Here is a 23,240-nt window from a genome sequence, read left to right as displayed (position 1 = left end):
ATTTGGGTTGATTTTATATTGAATGTAAGCTAAGGAATCAATGTTGATTCATGGAATTTTTTTGGTCTGATAGTTCTACATCATACCATTAAAACAGGGGTGCCCAAAGTCGGTCCTCGAGGACTGGCATCCTGCGTGTTTTAGTTCTCTAGCGCAGTATATATACTTATTATTTTTTCTTTCTCTCACTCTGCTTGAGTATTTGACAATTAATTTATTTTATTTTTCTTGATTGATATTTTGGAAGTGCACTTTAACTTTAAATCGATTAGTTTGAAATATGATACTTTTTGTTTTATTTTATTTACATTATGCTTAATTTAACTTGATTGAAATATTTGTCTAATTATTAGGAATCTAATTATTGCATTTGCATTTAGTATGCATAAACTAGATGCTTAAATTTAATAATTATTTCCTTTGTATTTGTACATAATTGTTTTTTGATAAAACACTTAATGGGTTTTCTTTTTTTTTTTTCAAGATGGCGCCGGCACAGCTGGCTGCTTGCAGACGCAGCTCCCGTCGTGTGTGTTAATCTGTGTATATTTGCTGTAACCGATTAAGGATCCGTGCTTAAAGAACCCATGGATCGTCGGTTGGGCTTTCCGCGGTGGCTGGATGTGGTTCTGTCGCTGTTCTCCGCGCTCTTCTGCTGCTTTTTCTGCTCTTTGTTGCGGAGAGCCTCGCCGAACGGAGTGGCGGCATTGTTTGCTCGCGTGAACGGCTGATTGCGCTGTGCGGGCCTCTGCTGCTGCCCGGGAGCAGGCCTGTGGTCCCAGAGGGGTTGCGGAGGGGACGACGGGGCTGCAGGTCTGGAGTTAAACGGAGGGAGAAGAGGAGATGGCACAAACCAGCGGTACCGGCGATTGTTGTGAGGAGCATGAGGTCTTTGGGGAATAGGACAGACGAACTCACGGCGCTGGTTAGGACCCAGAAGGAGTACATGGAGTGCAGTATCTTCTGCTTCACAGAAACCTGGCTGCACTCGCTTATTCCAGACTGCAGCGTGGAGGTTCCCTGGATTTTCCTTGGTGCGGGGGGACAGGGACTTTTCCAAGAGTCGGAAGAAGAGGGGCGGCGGGATTGCACTTTATGTGAGTGAGAGGTGGTGTAATCCCAGTCATGTTAACGCGAAGGAACAAATTTGTAGCCCGGACATTGAACTTCTGGCTGTGGGAATGCGGCCGTATTATTTGCCGAGGGAGTTTACGTCCGCCATTTTGATCGTTGTTTTCATTCCCCCATCTGCTGATGCAGCGGTGGCCTGTGATGTCATCAGCTCTACCGCAGCCAAACTCCAGACTCAACACCCGGACGTTGTTATTGTGTCTTGTCTCTTGTCTTGTCTTGTCTCTATGCTGTAACTGCGAAGTAATTTCCCTGCTGGGATGAATAAAGTACTTCTATTCTATTCTATTTTATTCTGACCTTTTGGGTCGGGTTTTTTTTCCCCCCTGTTGGATCAGATCTTCATCTGGATTGAAAGATGGCGAGCTAGGAATGGACTATGGACTTTATGATTTGGAAATCAATTTATTCTGAGTCAATTCTCATGTGTCTCATCGTGTTGCTGTAATTCTCTGTTTTTTATTCAAATCACTTAATACATATTCACCAAAACTAAAAGCACTACTTCCTGTTTTTTTTCCACACCTCAGGCTCCTTAAAAGGACACTCTTCTGATGCTGCATTTGTAGTCGCTGTTAGCTGCCTAGCCAATAAGTGTTACATACTGAATTGCTTATTAGCCTCTAAAGCCAGTAACGGGCACCTGTGGACGGCAGACGACCATTAGTCATGTCCACTGTTAAGGAAATAAATAAGTCTTACCTAAGGTGAAACGCTGAGTCAATCAAGAACGAATCAAAATGCGTTTTGATTATTATTTTATTAAGAAATTAAGCAAAGAATATGAGCAATGACCCCCCTGACTAGACCAGGGAAGTGAAGAAAAGTTGAAGGTACATCGCTTTTAATATCCACCAGCCCTCTTAAAAAGATTGGAGCAAAAGGGAGTATCTCACCAGTTTCTGTTTACTTCACAACTCTGGTATTTGCACCTGCAGACTTTGACCCTGGATGGTTCAAACCCAAGTCAGAAACACCCTTTATTTTGTGTTTCCAGTAAGCTGCCTCCAACATGAAAGGTGCTTTATAGATAAAATTGCTTGCTTGATTGATTGAAATAAAAACAAAGTTTTGACACAACAGCCCCTCCCTTTGATCCTATGGAAGATCACCTTATAAAAAACTTTGCTCTACTAGGAGATACATACCTGCTGACTATAAGTAAATAAAACGTTGTAACATAAAAAAAAATTACAAAGTAAAAGAAAGAAAAAACTTAAGGAAAATGAAATCCTTTAGAAAAGGGGCATACTTCAAAGAGAGTTAACAGTAAAACATAATTAATGCAATATATATATAAAATAAATACATCATAATAATAAGAAGTTGAGGATTAAGAAATTAACACAGGCAATTTGTTCAGGAGTTTCTTCAGGTTCCAATAAAAACATATTCTATCAAACTAAAGGAGACTCGGGTACAACAAGTAAACATGTTGGTTTACTGTTTCAAAATTCAACAAAGCTGCACTATATGGAATCTGCAAGTGATGAAGAAAGAAAAAAATGTTTAAGGCACAAATAAAGTTTTTTCTTAAAGGAACAAATGCACACATCCTAAATGGTCTACAAGAAAACATTTAACACGTAAGCACTCTGACTGGAACTAATACGACACAGAAAGCTAAGAAAACTAATATCACAACTAAACTTAATTTTATAGTAAGTAGTTCCAACTATATTTTATTAAATTATTCATACTCCATCAAGTAATCCTCATCAGAATCAACCCCGTGCGATACTTCAACACTTTGTTGCAAACAACAGAGACCTCTACTGAAAAAGTTTCATCAGCTTCCAGGAGATGATCAGGGAAAACACAAAGAAGCATACCTGTGGTTTAAGACATGATATTCCAAATCAGATACTCCTATCCAACCTGCAATAACTGTCCAATTTGGAATTGGTATGACCATGAAGGTGATCTTCCCATCTCTGACAACACATCTGTTGAACACACAAACCGCACCAATCTTGGTGGGTGCATCAAAGGTCAGCATCAGTCATGCTGACCTTATTGATAATGTATAGTTGTAAACTGATGTAAACTTGTGTACTTTACATCAGTTTACAACTTGGATTTGGAGCCACACACAAAATTAAAGTGAAATAACACTACACGCTGATCCAACTTTAATGTAATGTCCTTAAAACAAGTCAAAATGAGGCTCAGTATTGTGTGTGGCCTCCACGTGCCTGTATGACCTCCCTACAACGCCTGGGCATGCTCCTGATGAGGTGGCGGATGGTCTCTTGAGGGATCTCCTCCCAGACCTGGACTAAAGCATCCGCCAACTCCTGGACAGTCTGTGGTGCAACGTGACGTTGGTGGATGGAGCGAGACATGATGTCCCAGATGTGCTCAATTGGATTCAGGTCTGGGGAACGGGCTGGCCAGTCCATAGCTTCAATGCCTTCATCTTGCAGGAACTGCTGACAAACTCCAGCCACATGAGGTCTAGCATTGTCCTGCATTAGGAGGAACCCAGGGCCAACCGCACCAGCATATGGTCTCACAAGGGGTCTGAGGATCTCATCTCGGTACCTAATGGCAGTCAGGCTACCTCTGGTGAGCACATGGAGGGTTCCAAAAAAATGCCACCCCACACCATTACTGACCCACTGCCAAACCGGTCATGCTGAAGGATGTTGCAGGCAGCAGACCGCTCTCCACGGCGTCTCCAGACTCTGTCACGTCTGTCACATGTGCTCAGTGTGAACCTGCTTTCATCTGTGAAGAGCGCAAGGGGCCAGTGGCGAATTTGCCAATCCTGGTGTTCTCTGGCAAATGCCAAGCGTCCTGCACGGTGTTGGGCTGTGAGCACAACCTCCATCTGTGGACGTCGGGCCCTCATACCATCCTCATGGAGTCGGTTTCTAACCGTTTGTGCAGACACATGCACATTTGTGGCCTGCTGGAGGTCATTTTGCAGGGCTCTGGCAGTGCTCCGCCTGTCCCTTCTTGCACAAAGGCGGAGGTAGCGGTCCTGCTGCTGGGTTGTCAGTGGCGCAAAAAGTGGGTATGCAGGGTATGCAACGCATAGGGGCGCTGCACTAGAGGGGGCGCCAAAACCCCGTCTCGAAAAATGTTTTTTTCTTGTTGGCATTTTCTATAATTAACAGAATGAAATGATCAATAACAGGGGAACAGCACTGATTAGGCGCCCCTCTGCTCCTCCCATGCAGGTGGCTGTGCACGCACCCCTAAGAGTATGCAGGCGCGTTTTTTTTATTTTAGACTACCACTCGTAGTGCACTTGACAAAATGGAGCGGCAGAAAAAAAAGCTGTCCGGGGCACAAAACAGAAAAAGGAAAAGGGAGAAGGATAAAGATGTTGGCGGGATGAAAAAAAGCCTTTCAATGTGGTTGAAAGATAGTAGGTAAGTACCGTCAGTGTATTAGCAGGACAGGAGGGTTGTAAATAATCAAGTTAGCTAAAGCTAGCAGCTAGCCTAATACGGAATCGTCCCATATTTGGCTGTTAAAAGTTGCCTCCCCTATTAAACCATTAAGGGACGCGATTTGTTTTGTATTTCTATGAATATCTGATACATAAACCTGTCACAGACACATAACCGCGCTCTAAGTAAGAATGACCGAAATAAAATTCAGGAAATATTAACACAGGAAAGCTAAAGCTGCTGCGGTGGCAGTGCCCAGCTATGGTCCAACACTTAGCCCTCCTGGGTGCATTTTTTCACTCATATATATTATGGATTCTTTAATTAAAGATGAGTTGTTCAAGTTCATGCGTGTATCAGACAAATTAGTCATCAGAGTCACTAAAGCCCTTAAACTCAAAAAGGTTGGTGACCTATTTTACCAACCTTTTTGGCAGGGGGACACTTGAGTTTAAATGTCTTATTCAATACCACTACAGTGATGTTGTGATGTATCTGATAAGTCAGATCAGATGTAATGTCCAATCAGTAACTGTTATCCAACAAGGAGATGATTTAAATTAAAGTTTAATTTCTATTGTAGTTTGACTGCTGTATTTTTTAAGCCTATTTAACACAAAATTGATGTCATTCAGCTGTGATGGTGGAGAGAAAGAAGAGAAGATGATGAAAGAGGAAGAATCAGGACAGACAGGGGAAGGCAACGGGTTGGTCTAATGCAGGTGGAAGTGAGGGAGCAACTAGTCCATCTCAAGCACAAATTTTTAAACATTATTTTTAAAAACGGTAAGATCTGTAATTTTTACAACTAATAATGCTTTTTTGGCCACATGACTTAGTGGAGAACACCACAGACAAGGGATGAAGGAGACAGACATGAGGTCAGTGATAGAGGAGACAAGTGATGAGATCAGGTAGGCATTAGGAAAGCAACAAAAACCTATATACCATGATGGTTTGAGTTTCTGATGACCATCTTTGATCGTGTTGTTTTTTGAGGAAAATTAGTGCAGGCAGTCATGGTGAGTCAACCACGAGAAAAGAGAATGAGAAACAGAAAGGTGCAGATGAGGGAGAGGAAGAGCAGAGAGGACTAGATGATGAAGAGAGAGAGAAGCACAGAGCTGCGGAGGAGAGAGCCGAGACAAGGCTTTATTCAGAAGAACCATCTGAATGGCCTTTACCACACAAAATGGGGGACACATTTAGGCAGTACATGGTTGTAAATGGCCCACAGAAAGTTTCTGATGGTCCATATCCAAGATCAGAGAAGAATAAGAGGTGTTTTTCCAAAGCATACTGTTTTCGTTTACTGTCTAATGGAGAGAAAGTTGAACGAGATTGGTTACTGTATTCTAAAAATACTAACAGAGTCTATTGTTTTGCATGTAAGCTTTTTGGTGAAGCTAAAGTTCTTGACACATGCCTTGTGGAGGGGTATAATAACTGGCGATGTCTTTCAAAAACACTGAAGCACCATGAAACCAGTAGTTCTCACATAAATGCTTATCTGACGTGGAAAGAAATGGCATCTCGCTTACGCCTAGGTAAAACTATTGATAGTGAACTGCAGAAAACCATGGCAGCTGAAAAAGCACACTGAAGAAGTGTGTTGACTAGAGTTATCGACTGCATACTTTTCCTTGCAGAGAGAAACTTGCCACTAAGGGGGAAAAATTCTCAGTTAGGAAATCCTAAAAATGGAAATTTTCTGGGAATCCTTGAGCTCATAGCGCGATATGATGTAACACTGGCAGAGCATCTTAGAAAGGCTGTCTCCAAACAAACCACTGGATATCTGACATGGTGCACTCAGAATGAATTTTTAGATTCAATATCAGAGTGTGTTTTGAGTAAAATATCTGCCAAGATCAAGTCCTCTAAGTACTTTGCAGTGGAACTGGACTGCACACCTGATATTTCAAAGCAAGAGCAGGCCTCAGTCATCATTCGATATATGGGGGGGCGTCGAAGATATGTTCGCATCCACCACAAAAATATGGAGTTGCGCCCCTGTGGGTTGTTGCCCTCCTACGGCCTCCTCCACGTCTCCTGGTGTACTGGCCTGTCTCCTGGTAGCGCCTCCAGCCTCTGGACACTACGCTGATAGACACAGCAAACCTTCTTGCCACAGCTCGCATTGATGTGCCATCCTGGATGAGCTGCACTACCTGAGCCACTTGTGTGGGTTGTGTAGTCCGTCTCATGCTACCACGAGTGTGAAAACACCACCAACATTCAAAACTGACCAAAACATCAGCCAGACAGCATAGGTACTGAGAAGTGGTCTGTGGTCCCAACTGCAGAACCACTCCTTTATTGAGTGTGTCTTGCTAATTGCCAATAATTTCCACCTGTTGTCTATTCCATTTGCACAACAGCAGGTGAAATTGATTGTCAATCAGTGTTGCTTCCTAAGTGGACAGTTTGATTTCACAGAAGTTTGATTTACTTGGAGTTATATTGTGTTTATACACTGTGTATATACACAGTGTATATACACTGCTCAAAAAAATAAAGGGAACACTTAAACAGGTGTTTAACACTTAAAGTGTTCCCTTTATTTTTTTGAGCAGTATATATATATATATATATATATATATATATATATATATATATATATATATATAGTTTTATTTCTTTTTTTCTTGGGACTTTAACCCGACCTTTCCATTTAATACCGTCAATCTTTATTCCCCAGGGTTAAAAGTTTATCGGATTCTTTACTATTTTAGATTTTATAATTTAGAATTTGCAAAGTTAATTTGTTAGCCTGAGTTGAGTATCCCACCTGATAACAGTGGTTTTGAGTGATCTGTCAATGTCAAATTTATTTATATAGCACTTTAAAACCAGGTGTAAAACTGCACCAAAGTGCTGTACAAGAACTACAGTAACACAAATTGACACAGAGCATCAAAACACTACTTCAAATAAATGCCAGAGAATAAAAATGAGTTTTGAGAAGCGATTTAAAATGATCCAGGCTGTGGGCAGATCTAATTTGGAAAGATAAATTGTTCCATAGAATAGGAGCAACAACAGAAAAAGCCCGATCGGTTCCAAGGAACTGTCAGTAAAAGCTGATAATTTGATCGTAGGGTTCTGGACAAAGACTGACATTTTAAAAGGTCCTGAAGATAAAGGGGAGCTAACCCATTTAAAACTTTATAAGTTAATAAAAGAATCTAGAAATCTATTCGATAAAAGACGGGTAGCCAGTATAAAGAGGGCAGTATGGGCCTTATATGATCATGCTTCCTGGATCCTGTAAGAAGCCGTGCTGCTGCGTTCTGGATCATTTGAAGTCGCTGCATCTGTGATTTATCCATGCCTCCATAAAATAAATTGCAATAATCCAAACGAGATGTAATGAAGGCATGGATAGGTCCTTCAAAGTCCTTAAAACAAAAATAAGATTTAACTTTTGCTAAAATCGGCAGGTGATAAAAACTTGATTTAACGACAGAGCTAACTTGTTTATCTAGCTTTAAACAGCTATCAAAAGTAAAACCAAGATTCCTAGCAGAGGTCTGACAAAACCGAGCTAAAGAACCAAGAATCACATCTGGATTGGTAGTGTGAAGACTTTGACCAAATAATATAACTTGAGTTTTACTTTGATTGAGATGAAGAAAGTTTTTTTCCATCCAAGATTTGACTTCAGCTAAGCAATCTATCAATAGCTGAAGAGATTTATTTTTACCATTTTCACACAAATGCAAGTCTCATTTCCATTCATTCATTCATTCATTCATTCATTCATTCAGCCTAGTGTTAGTTCACACACAGACATACATTTTTGACCTATCACTCAGAATAGCATGTCTGTATGCTTTGTGTGTATATGTGTGTGTGTGATATTTTAGTAGTGGGTATATGCAATTTTAGTCTTGTGTGTGTGCGAGAGAAAAAAATGCATGTGCATTCAATATTTAATTAGTTTATATGTGCAATCTTAGTTTTTTGTGTGCATATGAGAAAAAATATTGTATGCGCGTGTGATATTTTAATAGTGAATATGCAAAATTTTAGTATTTTGTGTGTGAGAGAGAATTGTATGAGTGTGTGATATTTTAGTAGTGTATATGCGCAATTTTAGTAATTTGTGAGTGTGTATGAGTCTCTATGTGAGAGACAGAACACAGTTTTTGTCCTAAATGGCCCCTAGGTCAGTCAGTGTATTTGTAGTCACTCGGTTGTTATGGCAATGGATCTGTGTGTGGCAAAGCAGACACGGAATAAGAAAAAAATTAAAATACAAGTGACTTTGAATTGTTCTTCATCGGGTTTTTTACATTATTTCTCCAGATTCCTGCTCAAAGGATAGAAATACTTGGAAACCCCTGATTATACACCGTGTTCCAAATTATTATGCACATTGGGTTTAAGTGTCATAAAGATTTATTTTTTTGTTGTGCTATTACATTTATAGATGGTATTGTGTGTCAGGGCTCTTTGAATCACTATAATTAATTTCAGAGAACTGGATTGATTAGTTTGTCTGGTGAGCTCAATTAAAGGAAATCTACTTAAGAAGGATGTTCCACATTATTAAGCAGGCCACAGGTTTCAAACAATATGGGAAAGAGGAAGGATCTCTCTGCTGCTGAAAAGAATCAGATAGTGTAGTGCCGTATGACAAGGTATGAAAACAATAGATATTTAATGAAAACTGAAGTGTTATTGTACTGTGAATAGATTTGTGGCTGATTCAGAACAAAGATGGGTTTGTACAGATAAAGGCAGAATGAGGAAGGTTTCTGTTACACAAATTCATTGGATTAAGAGAGCAGCTGTTAAAATGCCCTTACAAAACAGCAAACAGTTATTTGAAGCTGCTGGTGCCTCTGGAACCTCAAGGTGGAGGATCCTCCAGAGGCTTGCGTTGCATGAACCTATTATTCGGCCACTTCTAACCAGAGCTCACAAGCAGAAATGGTCACAGTGGGCCCAGCTGTACATGAAGATTAATTTTCAAACAGCCTTGTTCACTGATGACTGCTGTGCAACCCTGGATGGTCCAGATGGACAGCAGAAACTGTCCACAAACTTACAAGTACAATGAATGCAAGAATTGTGCAGGTTATATCAAAGAAGGGGTCCTATGTTAACATGTAACTCGGTCTGTTAAGATGTTTTTTATTGAAATAGCTTTTGATTTTAGTACACGTGACCACAGTATGTTAATAAATATTATGGAGCATTTTGTCACACAGTGATACCACATCCTTGCAATGCTGCAAGGATGTGGTATCACTGTGTCATTGGCTGCTATGGGCATAAAAGGGGAGAAACTCATGGTGTGGTCACCATCCTCCTCTGACCTCTGACCTCAACCCTATTGAGAACCTTTGGAGTTTCCTCAAGCAGAAGATCTGAGGGTGGAAGGCAGTTCATATCAAAACAGCAGCTCTGGGAAGGTATTCTGACATCCTGCAAAGAAATTCAAGCAGAAACTGTCCACAAACTCACAAGTTCAATGAATGCAAGAATTGTGCAGGTTATATCAAAGAAGGGGTCCAATGTTAACATGTAACTTGGTCTGTTAAGATGTTTTTATTGAAATAGCTTTTGATTTTAGTACATGTGACCACTTAATGCTGCACATTCAAAGAATTACCATTTGCAGTTCTTTATAATCCATAAAATGTTTAGAAAATCTGCTGTGCATAATAATTTGGAACAGTGTATTTTGAGTTTTTTATTTTTGATAAAAATACTGTTCTCATGGGGAGCTTTGTTCAGTAAAATCTGATTTATACTGTGAGAGTTCATGACTTGAAAATTATATTGACCATCATTTGCATTGACCATTTAAGAAAATCTGAGAAAATATCACTTGCATAATAATTTGGAACACGTAAGTGACTGTGCAGTTGAGCCGATGCTGGGTAACTAACCTACACTTGCATTTGGTGCATCTTTAAGGTCATTCAATCCTGCCAGCTACCGCACACAAGCATGGCCAGAGTCCTCTGCTATGCAAGATGCAAAGAAAAAACAGAAAAGTAGGAGTGGTAAGAAAAACTTTGGAGTCATGCAGTTTGTTAATCTTGTTTCAAATTTAAGTTATTCTTTTTTGGTTCAAATTAGTTTAAAATGTGTAACTGCATAATGACCATCCAAGTAGATAAATGTTGGTTGTTCAATTTTGGATGAATAGTATCTTTAAGTATCTTTAATTTTAAAGGTCTTATGGTATACTTTTTTTGTTGTTGTTAGGTTGAGCACAGTTCACTATAATAACATAAAGAAAACATAAGTCAACTATGTTAATAAATATTATGGAGCGTAACGCATAATGATGACCCCTTCATATTTCTGCCTGCCCCCTCATGTATCCATGTCTAGAACAGGCACTGATTTGAAAACAAAAATCTCTTAGCCTGGCTATAAAACTCTATCATACTTGCTTTATTGACCTCTGCTGCCGTTTTTCTTTTCACTGACAAACTTCTCTATCTCTCCTTTACGATGGTAGTTATATTTCAAAATATCTGCTTATATCCTCCGCTCCGTTTTTTTGTTGTTTTGTTCAGCTCCGTTTACAACAGTGCTGAGTAGGCCACGTCTACTAGCTTGAACAGGCAGCATGTTGATTAGTCTGAACACTGCTGTCACCTAGTAACCAGAGGCTTGTTTATCAGTTAAGCATGAACAACTGCTAAGCTGTTATTTATGCTTAATTGACACCTCACCACACCCCCTTGGGGAGCATGCCCCACTATTTGAGAAGTACTGACTTAACCTGATACATAGCAAAAGCTGTTACCATCATTATACACAAATCCCCTGTTTGATTTTTAGAAACATTCACATGTGAATTTTATGAGGGAAGCACTCATAAAGTAACCAATTTCTGATCTCCAGTTTTTGTAAAGCCTTGCCCTACCAATGTTTTTCTTTAAGATGTACAGTATATACAAAAAATAAAGGAACAGCACTGAAGATCCTATTTTCTAACTTTGTTGAGTAGTTGTTTATGCTTAACTAAACATATTAGAAGCAGAGGTGATGTGACCATGCTGTCAGTTAGGAGACGCTTTGAACTGTTTTTTTCCAGTCAGTAGCCCAATATCATCAATGCATACAGGAAAGGCTCTTGGTTATGACAGCCTTCCCTAGTTTGTAGAATTAACTATCTTTTAATGTGAAGTTTGTTGTGATTTGTTTCACTTGGCCTTTCTTGGAAATAGTAATTCAGGGAGGAGGTGAAGGATTATCTGTCTCATTTTAGGCTGTCACGACATTGTTGTGGAAAAAAATTAATCACCAGATAATAAAACAAAAACAATGATACTCTGCCTCCAACAGGCAGAGTCAACACATAGGTCTATACCAAGGATAAGGGATCCAAAACATGGAATAGACAGTCTAGTTCCAATGCAGCTGCAGGAAAAAAAAATCCAACCTTGTGTATAACCCAAGCAGGTTCTTTTGGTGAGATTTTGCAAACATTAGCAGATGTTATCTTATAATAACTTTCCCATCACAACATAATGAGGATTTTAACAAATATGGAAATGTTATGTACTGTGGCTTTAACAGTGGGTTTAAAGAAGTTACAGCGTAGGGAAAATTTCCTTCCTGGTCATCTTTTTCTGCTTTCCATCAATAATGCCCTGCAAAGTGTGAAATATGGAAGAGACTGTGTCGGGGAGGCTGTCGGATAAAACCACTGCTGATGTCAGTGGATATTTAAGGAGAGTGACTGAGGATGGAGTTCTTCTGAGTTGTGCCTGGGACAGCCTCTGAATCTGTCAATGCAAAGTCTTAATTAAGTAAATAAACACTTGTTAATTTCATTCTCTAACTTTTTACTTTCATTTCATTTCTTAGAAGGCATCATTTGAAGCATTTTGATTCACAGCTGGTCCAAAATACTAGCACTCATTCTGCAGGCCTCACAGTTCAGTCTGTCTCAGTGTTACTACAACTGTTTTTTTCCCCAGAAGTACTGGGCTGATCTCACTCTAGACTATTACATTCAAAACTAAAAATGCTTTTAGTGAAGGAGTTAGTGGATGAAGCTATCTGTTCAGTTCCAGGTGACTTACTCACAGAGTCCACTTTTCAAGGCAACCGTTATCAAACTAGTTTCTGGTCTACTGGACCAATGGTTCCTCCTGTAATCTGAGTCACATGTTATGTCACATGTAAAATCACATCTGGACCTTTGAGCATAAAGTGTGAGAAGAACCACTCAAGTTTGTCTACTTCACTGTAAGTCCTGGGCCAATACGTAGATAACGGGGGAGCCATGCTATGGTTCTAGCTGGTAACTCAGGTTTTTGCTTCTATCCCTAACAAAGGGATAGAACTCTGTACTTACTCTTCCCTGTGTTGAACTGATCCCTCTTTCCTGTCAGCCTGGTGCCTTTTTGAGAATCTATAACCTCCAAGCAATCCCGGGATCCAGTAAAGTGCCGGACATCACTAGCAGCCAGCCTGTGGAGTCGGATCATCTGGCCTTCCACCTCCACGGAGGAACGTCATACGGGAGAGGCATTCGGCTTCTGCCAGAAAACAGCCCAGATGTGCAGGAACTCAGGAGGTTTGTTTGTGCCACTTGTCTGACAAGACAGAACCTGTCAAACACTTGGTTCCTTCAAATACTCTGAAGGTTTTTTGAAATTAAAAGGGTCACTTCTATACAGAGACATAATGAAATCATCATAGCTAACTTGCACCCATGGAAGAGTTTTATTTATTTATTTACATTATTATTATTAGATCAACGAGAAGAAACTGATAATAATAATAATAATTTATTTTAGTTATTAGACTACAACAGTCTAATGACTAGATTAGATTCTTCTTATCTAGAGTCTACATAAACTCTGAAAAAGGACTTTAATATTCTACTGAACACTATGGGAAAGTTAAAAATGACGTTATTTCTCAGTGGTCCAATTCCATCACCTCAATGGGGAGACGATAAACACTCATGGACATGATAAACAAATGGCTGATTAAAAGCTGCTCTTCCAGCTCAGTGACCTTCATCGATAACCTCTGGATCTATTGGCAGCGCTTTCACCTTTCTGGAAGAGGCGGACGCAATCTTAATAAACATGGGATAAAGCTACTTACTGCAAATCTTTTTCATTTTATCAACAAGGACAGCAACGTGATCATCGCTTCAGAAGAACAGGCTCAAGGATTTCTGACTAGGAAGAAACACTCTGCTTATCAGGAACAAAAACAAGCTGATACAACATCGACTGAAGACGGAGTGACTGGTTCCCTTCCTCTTTCTCCCCTCCCTCTCTGCTCACCCACTTATTCACAGGATTCACAACATACACATGAAGAAATGTCTTCTGGACCGGAGTTTCTTAAATTTACAGATGGAATGAATCAACAGGTTCTCCTCGGGACGTCTCTCCTTAGCGCTCACATATCAGACCTCACTTCATTTAAGCCACCTGACTCTAACTTCCCAGAGGATCCATCACTCTGCGTTTCTGAGGTCTGAGGCCGGGGTCCAGACTTTATCTTTACACCCTTCTTGCTCCAGAATGTGTCTGGCCCCCCGGCACTGCAGAAAAGGACATTACCTGTCCGGATCACTACAAGAAAATTTACAAAAAACAGAAACATAAAATACAGCTGTTTTAATTCAAACATCAGACTGTTCCCTTGCCTAAAGGAACCTCAGACTGAAGATTTCTTGGCCTCCAAGTCACTTAAACTAGCTCTTTTAAATACAGATCTCTCTGTGCTAAAGCTCTATTAATTAATGATTTCATCACTGAGCATAATATCGATGTTATGTTTCTGACAGAAACATGGTTGAATGATAATAATGAATCGATCGTACTAATTGAATCTGCGCCTCCTAACTACAATTTCTTCAGTGAGAATAGAAAACATAAAAAAGGAGGAGGCATGGCTTCAATATTTAAGAATACCATAAATTGTAGTAAAATCTCTTTGGGTCACTTCACCTCTTTTGAGTATCTTGGAACTGAGGTTAAAGGCCACAAACGAACTTTGACAGTAACTCTATACAAAACCAACATTTGTGGAAAATTTCTTTTCTTTACTGACTTGAATGAACTTCTATCACTTATATGTATTGATTATGATTGTTTAATAATTGTTGGTGATTTCAACATTCATGTTGACAACCCCCAAGACAGAGGGGCAAAAAAGCTCGCTAATATTTTAGAGACTTTTGGTCTAACACAACATGTCAAACAAGCAACACACACTCAAGGACACACACTGGACCTGGTTATCAGTAAGGGTGTGAATATTTCCAATGTCTCTGTAACTGATGTTGCATTGTCGGATCACTTCGCTGTTATCTTTGAAAGTTCTTTATCTTTTAACCCACTTGGACGAACAGCAACCATCACAAAACGTTCTCTCACTGAAAACACAGCAGAAACTTTTAATCAAATCTACTCTTCTTCCTTACCCTTAAGCTGTAATGACGTAGATAAGTTGGTAAATGATTTTCAGTCTAAAGTCTCAGATATTATTGATTCTATTGCCCCAATTAAAATGAAGGTTGTGTCTGGTAAAAAGAAATCTCCATGGAGAAATACACAAACAGTTAGATCTGCAAGACAACTTTGCTGTAAGGCAGAACGAAAATGGCGTAAAACTCAACTCCACGTTCATTGTGACATCTATAAAGAAAGACTACGTAACTATCATTTAACACTAAAACATGCAAGAGAGGCTTTCTCTGCAGATGTCATAAACAAAAACATTAATAATGCTCAAGCTTTATTTGCAACAGTTGACAGAATCACAAACCCTCCTGTGACGTTACCTCCTGAATTCCAATGTATTGCCGCCTGCAACCAGTTTTCCAGCTTCTTTTCAGAGAAAATTCAAAAAATCAGAGGATTAATCTGTACATCCACTATAAAGTCAGTACCAGTGCTGTGCCCAAACAAAACAAATACAGGAAAAATGACCCAATTCCAACTACTTAATTATAAAACCCTACAGGAAATTATAAGTCAACTAAGCTCCAGTTCCTGCTGTCTGGATGTTTTACCCACACATTTCTTTAAGAAAGTCCTGCCTGTTATTGCTTCTGACCTGATCCAAATAGTAAACTCATTGCTCTCATCAGGCGTTTTGCCCCAGGCTTTGAAAACAACAGTAATCAAACCACTTATAAAAAAGAACAATCTGGACAAATCACTAATGCAGAATTACAGGCCGATCTCCAACCTCCCATTCATCAGCAAAGTTATTGAAAAAGCTGTGTGTAAACAATTAACTAGCTTCCTAACAATAACCAACCGCTTAGACTCCTTCCAGTCTGGTTTTTGTGCTCACCACAGCACAGAGACCACCCTCGTAAAAGTGTTCAATGACATCCATATAAATACGGACTGTGGGAGAACCACAGTGCTGGTTCTGTTGGACCTCAGTGCAGCTTTTGACACTGTTGACCATGACTGAATCGACTGGAGAGTTGGGTCAGACTCTCCGGTCCAGTGATTAACTGGTTTGAATCTTACATAAAGAACAGGGATTTCTTTGTTTCAATTGAAAACTTTTCATCAAAGAGGTCAAAGGTCACATGTGGGGTACCCCAAGGTTCAATCCTACGGCCCCTTTTATTCAATATTTATATGCTCCCACTAGCTCAGGTTATAACAGGAAATAATATTAGCTACCATAACTATGCAGATGACACACAACTCTACATTACGATGTCACCAGGTGACTCAGAGCCCATCCAATCACTGAACAGATGCTTAGAGCAGATAAATGTGTGGATGTGCCAAAACTTTCTCCAGCTGAACAGAAACAAAACTGAAGTTATTATTTTTGGACCTAAAGAGGAACGATCTAGAGTCAATGCACAACTTCAGTTATTACAACTGAAAACCAGCGATCAGGCCCAAAACCTGGGAGTAGTGATGGACTCTGACCTGAACCTCCAGAGCCACATAAAGACAGTTACAAAGTTGGCCTTCTATCACCTGATGAACATTTCCAGGATTAAGGGACTAATGTATGCTAATTAAATGCTAACTAATGCAAGATCTAGAGAAACTCATCCATGCGTTCATCTTCAGTCGTATTGATTATTGCAACAACGTCTTCACAGGTCTGTCCAACAAATCAATCAAACAGCTGCAGCTGATCCAGAATGCTGCTGCTCGCGTTCTCACTAAAACCAGGAAGATAGAGCACATAACACCAGTTTTAAAGTCCCTACACTGGCTCCCTGTAGCTCAAAGAATAGATTTTAAAATACTGTTGTTAGTTTACAAATCACTGAACGGCTTAGCACCACAATACATTAAAGATCTGCTGTTGTTGTATCAACCTTCCAGACCTCTCAGGTCTTCCGGTTCTGGTCTGCTCTGCATCCCCAGAACCAGAACCAAACGAGGAGAAGCAGCTTTCAGCATCTATGCACCACAAATTTGGAACAAACTTCCAGAAAACTGTAAAACAGCTGAAACACTGACTTCTTTTAAATCTCAACTAAAAGCCCACCTGTTTAGAATTGTATTTGAAATGTAATCAATTACAAATTTATTGATGGAACTTTACTTAATGCTGTGTTTTGATTGTTGATTCTATGTTGCATTGTGTTTCTGTATTTGTAATGATGTAAAGCACTTTGAAATGCCTTGCTGCTGAAATGTGCTATACAAATAAAATTTGATTGATTGATTGATTGATTGATTGATTGATTGATTGATTGATTGATTGATTGATTGATTGATTGATTGATTAACTGGGGAAACACAGTCTGCAACACCTGAAATTTTAAGCTTCAGGGCTTCTTTATTAGCATCACATTAGGGGAGAAAATGTAATCAGTTTTTTTGTATTTGATGCTGAACACTGTTTGACGAACAAAGGCTTTGACTGTTTATACTGTCCTTCAAATATGTCAGCCCACTGTAGCCATTTAATAAAAAGATAAACTATTAATATGATTCCAAGTCCTTTGTTGGACAGAGGAGGGATTCAAAATGTTTTTAATATTTCTGTCGCCTCTTCATTACAGTCAGCTCTCATTTACTAATACCCCCATATAGCCAAGATCACACAGGTCGCAACTTATGAAGGCTATTATAATCTATGACCATACTGCACAGTCTAATAATGGCAGAGTTCAAACTAAACAATAAGATAAGATAAATCTTTATTGTCATTGTCACAAGAACAACGAAATTTAAATTTAATGCAGAGAAATACATGCTATCTGGCCCTGCTGTCAAAGATTATGATGAGTCACAGAAAATGATGTATTTATGGTAAAATAGCTGAGTTAGGGTTAAAGAAGCTTACTCTTAGATATATCTGCGCCAACAGATACTTGCTGGTCTAAGAAATAATACATAATAGTACAATAACTGTGCTAGACTGACGATCTGTCCAGGGTGACCTCATCTCTAGCCTATTGACCAGTGTTGTATAAAGTACTGAAATCTCAGAGTCAAGTCAAAGTATAAGTACCTCTCCAAAATACGACTTTGGTAAAAGTCCAAGTCACTGACTGAAATGTTACTTGAGTTAAAGTCTTAAAGTATCTGAAACTTCGTGTCCAACTTCTTGTGGAAATTACTGTAAAAATGGATGTACTCAAGTAATGTAATGAAAAGTACAAGTAAAAAGTAAAACAAGGCAAATGCAGTTTGAATGACTTTTTTTATATTTTGGTAAACTTGTCAAATACACTTAAAATAATGTACACAACCAAGTGCAGGCAAAATTAAACCTGCTAATAAATTGTTCCAGTTTTAAAGAGTAGCACATGTTAATGGTTTGTGGTTTTGAACTTGCATGCCTTTCCTATATTTGTTAAATTTAGTCTAAATTGCTATCGCTATGGCTTCTGTCCCCCCTTGAACAGAGGAGTCTAGGTAGCCTGCTACAGTCAACATTAGGCCTAAGCTAAATACACCACGTGTGGAACTGAAACAATGCCAAACAAAGTTCATTTATACAGGTAACGTTATGCTCAAGATTTCACAATAGTGCCTAGTGACCAAGCTATAGTTACTGAAACAGGAGGATTATAACCATTTCATAAGAAGTTACCTCGATGTGTTTCTTCAAGTTGGACGGGGAGTTTTTGTAAGATAGAATTTCCACATCTTCGGGCAGGAATAACATACACTGCATGCGGTACGACGAATCTTTAACACCCACGAAAGAGTGTATTGTGTTTAAATAAGGCCATGGGCTCTCATCACCAGCTGGTGGTTCCCCTGGAGCTGTGTCTGACGTAGTTGCAGTCGTTGTGGTCTCCGTCTCCTCCTCCATGTGGCTGCTGCTGATTGCGAGACTTGCTTTGTGTTTAATGGGAGAAGCGAAACAGGTGTATCCTATTGGTGGTGATGAACAAGCCCAGGCAAGTAGGCTACCGACTTTGTTGCAGTCAATCAGTAGGTGGGGTCAAAACACTTGCGTTTCTCTCTCGCTTTTTTGTAACGAGTAACTAAACCACACATTGAAAATGTATCGGAGTAAAAGTATGCGATTAAGTTCGGAAATATAGTGAAGTAAAAGTGAAAGTCATCAAAAGTTTTCATACTCGAGGAAAGTATGAAGTACTCCAAAATATACTTAAGTAAAGTAGTGAAGTATTTTTACTTCGTTACTATACAACACTGCTATTGACCACTGGAGAGAGGCACCATGGGGGAAATTTATTATTTGGTTGGACAAATAATAAATTTCCTCCAAGGATGCACGTTTGCTTTGATTATGTCATTATGTCTCAAAATTAACCCTTTGGATCTTGCAAAACTTTCACAGAATATAGAGAAAGTAAATGAGGATTCCTTTTTATTCCTCCATGTCCCCTTGTGCACCCTGCAAATGTTTTTACTATTTTTGTCATTTTCATTCTGATTTCCTTCTGATTGTGTTGTCTATGAATGGATCTATAGAAATCAACCCAATCCTTTGCTTTGATCTTGTTTGGATGCTGTTAGAGCCATGGAGGCGTTCTTAGACCACCAAGACGAAGACGTTTCTGAGCTGAACGACTCTGAGCTGCTGGAGGTCTGGAGCACTCCACCAGAGTTTATAGGTATGAAAGATACCTAAAAGTCAGACCCCTGAAAGTTAAACCTTTGAAGATCAGACCCCAGAAGGTCACATCTCTGAAGGTCATAGGGAGGAACAGCAGAAGCTGCTTATGTTTGAACTATCCTTATAATTACGGCATAGTAATAGAGCTTCTGTTTGTGATTTTAATGGATTCAATATTTAGTACAGAATTAGTCTTTGTTTTCTTTGTTAATGATGGCCGCCTCCACAATTTGACTTCAGTCTCAATCTGTCACACTCAATAATTTCCGTCTCTGTTTCTGTTTCAGATGGTGATGTGGTGGACTGTAGAACTGGTATGAAGATGAAATATTACAGCAGTAAACTTTGGTTCTGGAGTTTGGAGTTTGGTTCTGAACTAGTGTAGAATAATTTTTAGACAAATCAAAGAGTGAAGTTGCATGACAAAAGAGGAAACTCTTTTAAGGTGTGTGTCATGTTACTACCACAGCATTTCAGAAAACAGTCAGTCATGGTGGTGGCAGTGTGATGGTGTGGGACTGCCACACCGTCACACACACTGTTTCAGTGTGTCTGAACTGAAACAGAAAGCAGAGATCCACAGAGATGGAGAGCAGTCACCAGTCTGCCAGGCTGGTTTGGTTTTTCTCCCTATTAAAGGAAACCATCATTTGAAAAGAGTTTTTTTTTGTATTTCTTCATGTTACCTTGGCCTGAAGTTAAAACACCTTTGATGATCTGAACATTGAGACCAGAGGTTGCGCTAGACGTTTTTGTCTGTCATTTTGACTGATGTAGTCAAAAATATTCTGTCATATTCTATCAATATAATTTTGAAATTATATTGATAGAATATTATTATAATGTCTATTATGTTGCATTTAATTTTTAACGCTCTAGATCCCACCACTCATCTATCAAACACTTGAACATATCTAACCTTTTCTCTGCAGTGATAAAAACTACTGACAGGGGGTGTGCCGTGGTGGCGTGGTGGTTAGCACGACCCGTATTTGGAGGCCTTGGGTCCTCGACGCAGCCATCGCGGGTTCGACTCCCGGACCCAGCGACATTTGCTGCATGTCTTCCCCCCTCTCCTCCCCCGTTTCCTGTCAGCTTACTATCATATGAGGGACACTAGAGCCCACGAAAGACCCCCTGGAGGGGTAAAAAAAAAATAAATCTACTGACAGAACAATGAAATCAATCGAGTCCACTTAAATTATGAGACCCCAGAGGCGGTTCACCTGCACTCTTTAACCAGACGCGCTCCAGAGCTTCCTGCCCATAACTCTTCAGTGTGCTGTCAGCTACCAGTCAGATGCATTAAATTCAGTGTCTGTGTTGGAGATTATATTCAGAAGGGATGCTTTTTTGATTGATGTAACTACCTCTGGAATTAACTCTGTACTAAAAGTTGAAAGTGACTTGCTTGTCTGCACTAAATAGGGATGTGAATTGTAATCTGTCAAAACGACGGACAGACTTAAAATTTTTCTGTCTATTATAAAAAAAATACAGATCAAATACGAAAAATATTAAATTAACGTGACCCCTGCTTGACACACAGAAACAAACTGCAGAAATCTGCCAGGAGTAAAAACATTTGACTAAAGAAGGATCGATGTCCTCAGCTTGGCTCCAGTTTTTTGGGAATACACTTTGGAGGATTCATAATGAAAGCCTTTATGGAGTGTATTTTCCTGTTTTGCAGAGCGGTGCTGTGACCACCAACTGCAGCTGGTGACTCTGACCCAGGTGAAGCAGAATACTGATGGCCAGACTCACCATGTTCGAGCCCAGATAGTCTCTTATGAACCCCGCCAGCTGCACCGCGCCCTCAAACTCTTCTGCTGCAGCTGTTCAGCAATGTAGGTCCACACACTGCGGCCGGGTGCTGACCCGTCTGCTGCTAAATGCTCCAATCACAGCTCACTTCCCAGGTCCTCCGATCAGCACCAGAAGCAGCTCCACTTGTTTCTGTGAAATCACTAAATCATCACCTCAGCTGATCTTTCATTCTTCCAGCACATGAGCTACATTTGCTACATTTATGGGTAATTATGTAGATGGACAGAATAAATGTGAATAACCGATAGGTTATGGAGGATACTCCATAGAGGTCAGTCTGCTCAAAACATTCCATATTTAAAGTCACCTGTCAGCAGGCAGAAAGGCATGTTTTGTCCAGTCTTTAAGAGCCCAGCTGTGTTTTAACAAATGTCATACAAGGCAGAAAACAGGAAATAATGGAAGATTTGAACCCACCAAACAGCAGATTGAACCACTTCACTCATCTAAACACGCTGGTGTGTGCAGAACTGACAGGCTGTAAAACAAAGAACTTGAACTTAGCAGGACACATTTAAACTAGTATTAAACTAGTGCAGTTTAATACTGCACTAGTTAAGCGTTGATCCGTTGCTACTTAGTCATGATGCCCTGAGCAGCTAACATTGTACCTTCCAAATTTGTTCCAGTCAGATGAGCCATTTGTGAACAAAATCCATTTATTCCATGGTACACGGCAACAGTGTTAACAATGACTCTGCCACAGCAGTCAAAAACTTGTATGCCCTTCTGGGTTCAACACCTGTCCATATACTGGAGCCGACAGCCCCATCTAGTGACCAAAAAAATAAAAATACACATATTTGGCTCCAATACCCTGTTAACCATAGTGCTGTCCAAATTCAGATTGCAATGCTGCTAAGAATACCATAATATAATATCCATCCATTTTCTGTTCACCCTTTGTCAATAATGGGGTCGGGAGGATTGCCGGTGCCTATCTCCAGCTACGTTCCAGGCGAGAGGCGTGGTACACCCTGGACAGGTCAACAGTCTGTCGCAGGGCAACGGCAACACAGAGACATAGAGAACAAACAACCATGCACACACACACATCTAGGGAGAATTTTAGAGAGACCAATTAACCTGACAGTCATGTGGGAGGAAGCCGGAGTACCCGGAGAGAACCCACGCATGCACAGGGAAAACATGCAAACTCCATGCAGAAAGACCCCGGCCAGAAAGACCCCGGCCGGGAATCGAACCCAGGACCTTCTTGCTGCAAGGCAACAGTGCTACCAACTGCGCCACTGTGCAGCCCCTATATAATATATTATTGAGTGTTTCACATAAACTAAGTCTGTGTCATTGTAATCCTAACCTGGTTGCTGCATTCCTGCACTATTCTGCTCAATTCAAATCTCACTTCACAGCTCAGTCTGGCCTTACTCCCATTGAAGTGGATTCCCTTTGGTAGATTTTCTACTGGACCAATCAGCGAACAGAAGAAGTTGTGGACGATAACGTGACATCTGCATTGTTTTAGAATTATAGTCTGCCTGTAGTTTTCCTGTAGTGAAGGAAGCAGTTCAGTCCATGACTGGGGGATTCTGGACCCCTCAGAACCCTCCAGGATTTCCACTCATGAGGTGAACATGTGGACATATGAACATGAGGACATGTGAATAGGATGAATGATGAACATGAGCAACAGGTGACCATGTGGCTTGGTGAACATGTTGACAGATGGACATGTGGGCAAGTGAAGGGTTGCACAAGTGGGTAGGTGAACATGAGGACAGGTGGACATGTGGGCAGGAGCAATTATGGATATGAGGACAGGTGTACATATGGATAAGAGAAAATGTGGACAGTGGACATATAAAGAGGTGGACAGGA

At 40.0% G+C, this 23,240-nt stretch overlaps 1 protein-coding gene across 6 annotated transcripts in view; it reads left to right on the top strand.

The window, feature by feature from the left end:
* pot1 (protection of telomeres 1 homolog) overlaps nt 1-23,240 on the top strand; it is a 75,355-nt gene that overhangs the window by 46,198 nt on the left and 5,917 nt on the right. For all 6 annotated transcript variants that reach the window (XM_028004272.1, XM_028004291.1, XM_028004259.1 and 3 more), the window contains 4 exons: nt 12,905-13,089; nt 19,472-19,569; nt 19,859-19,885; nt 21,265-21,421. In XM_028004272.1, the coding sequence (XP_027860073.1) occupies nt 12,905-13,089; nt 19,472-19,569; nt 19,859-19,885; nt 21,265-21,421 (467 nt within the window). The remainder of the gene's footprint in view (nt 1-12,904; nt 13,090-19,471; nt 19,570-19,858; nt 19,886-21,264; nt 21,422-23,240) is intronic.

This window comes from Xiphophorus couchianus, chromosome 2, assembly GCF_001444195.1.
Source record: "Xiphophorus couchianus chromosome 2, X_couchianus-1.0, whole genome shotgun sequence".
Taxonomy (NCBI): Eukaryota; Metazoa; Chordata; class Actinopteri; order Cyprinodontiformes; family Poeciliidae; genus Xiphophorus; species Xiphophorus couchianus.
The sequence above is the reverse complement of the archived record's forward strand: the minus strand, read 5'-3'. Positions and strand labels throughout refer to the sequence as shown.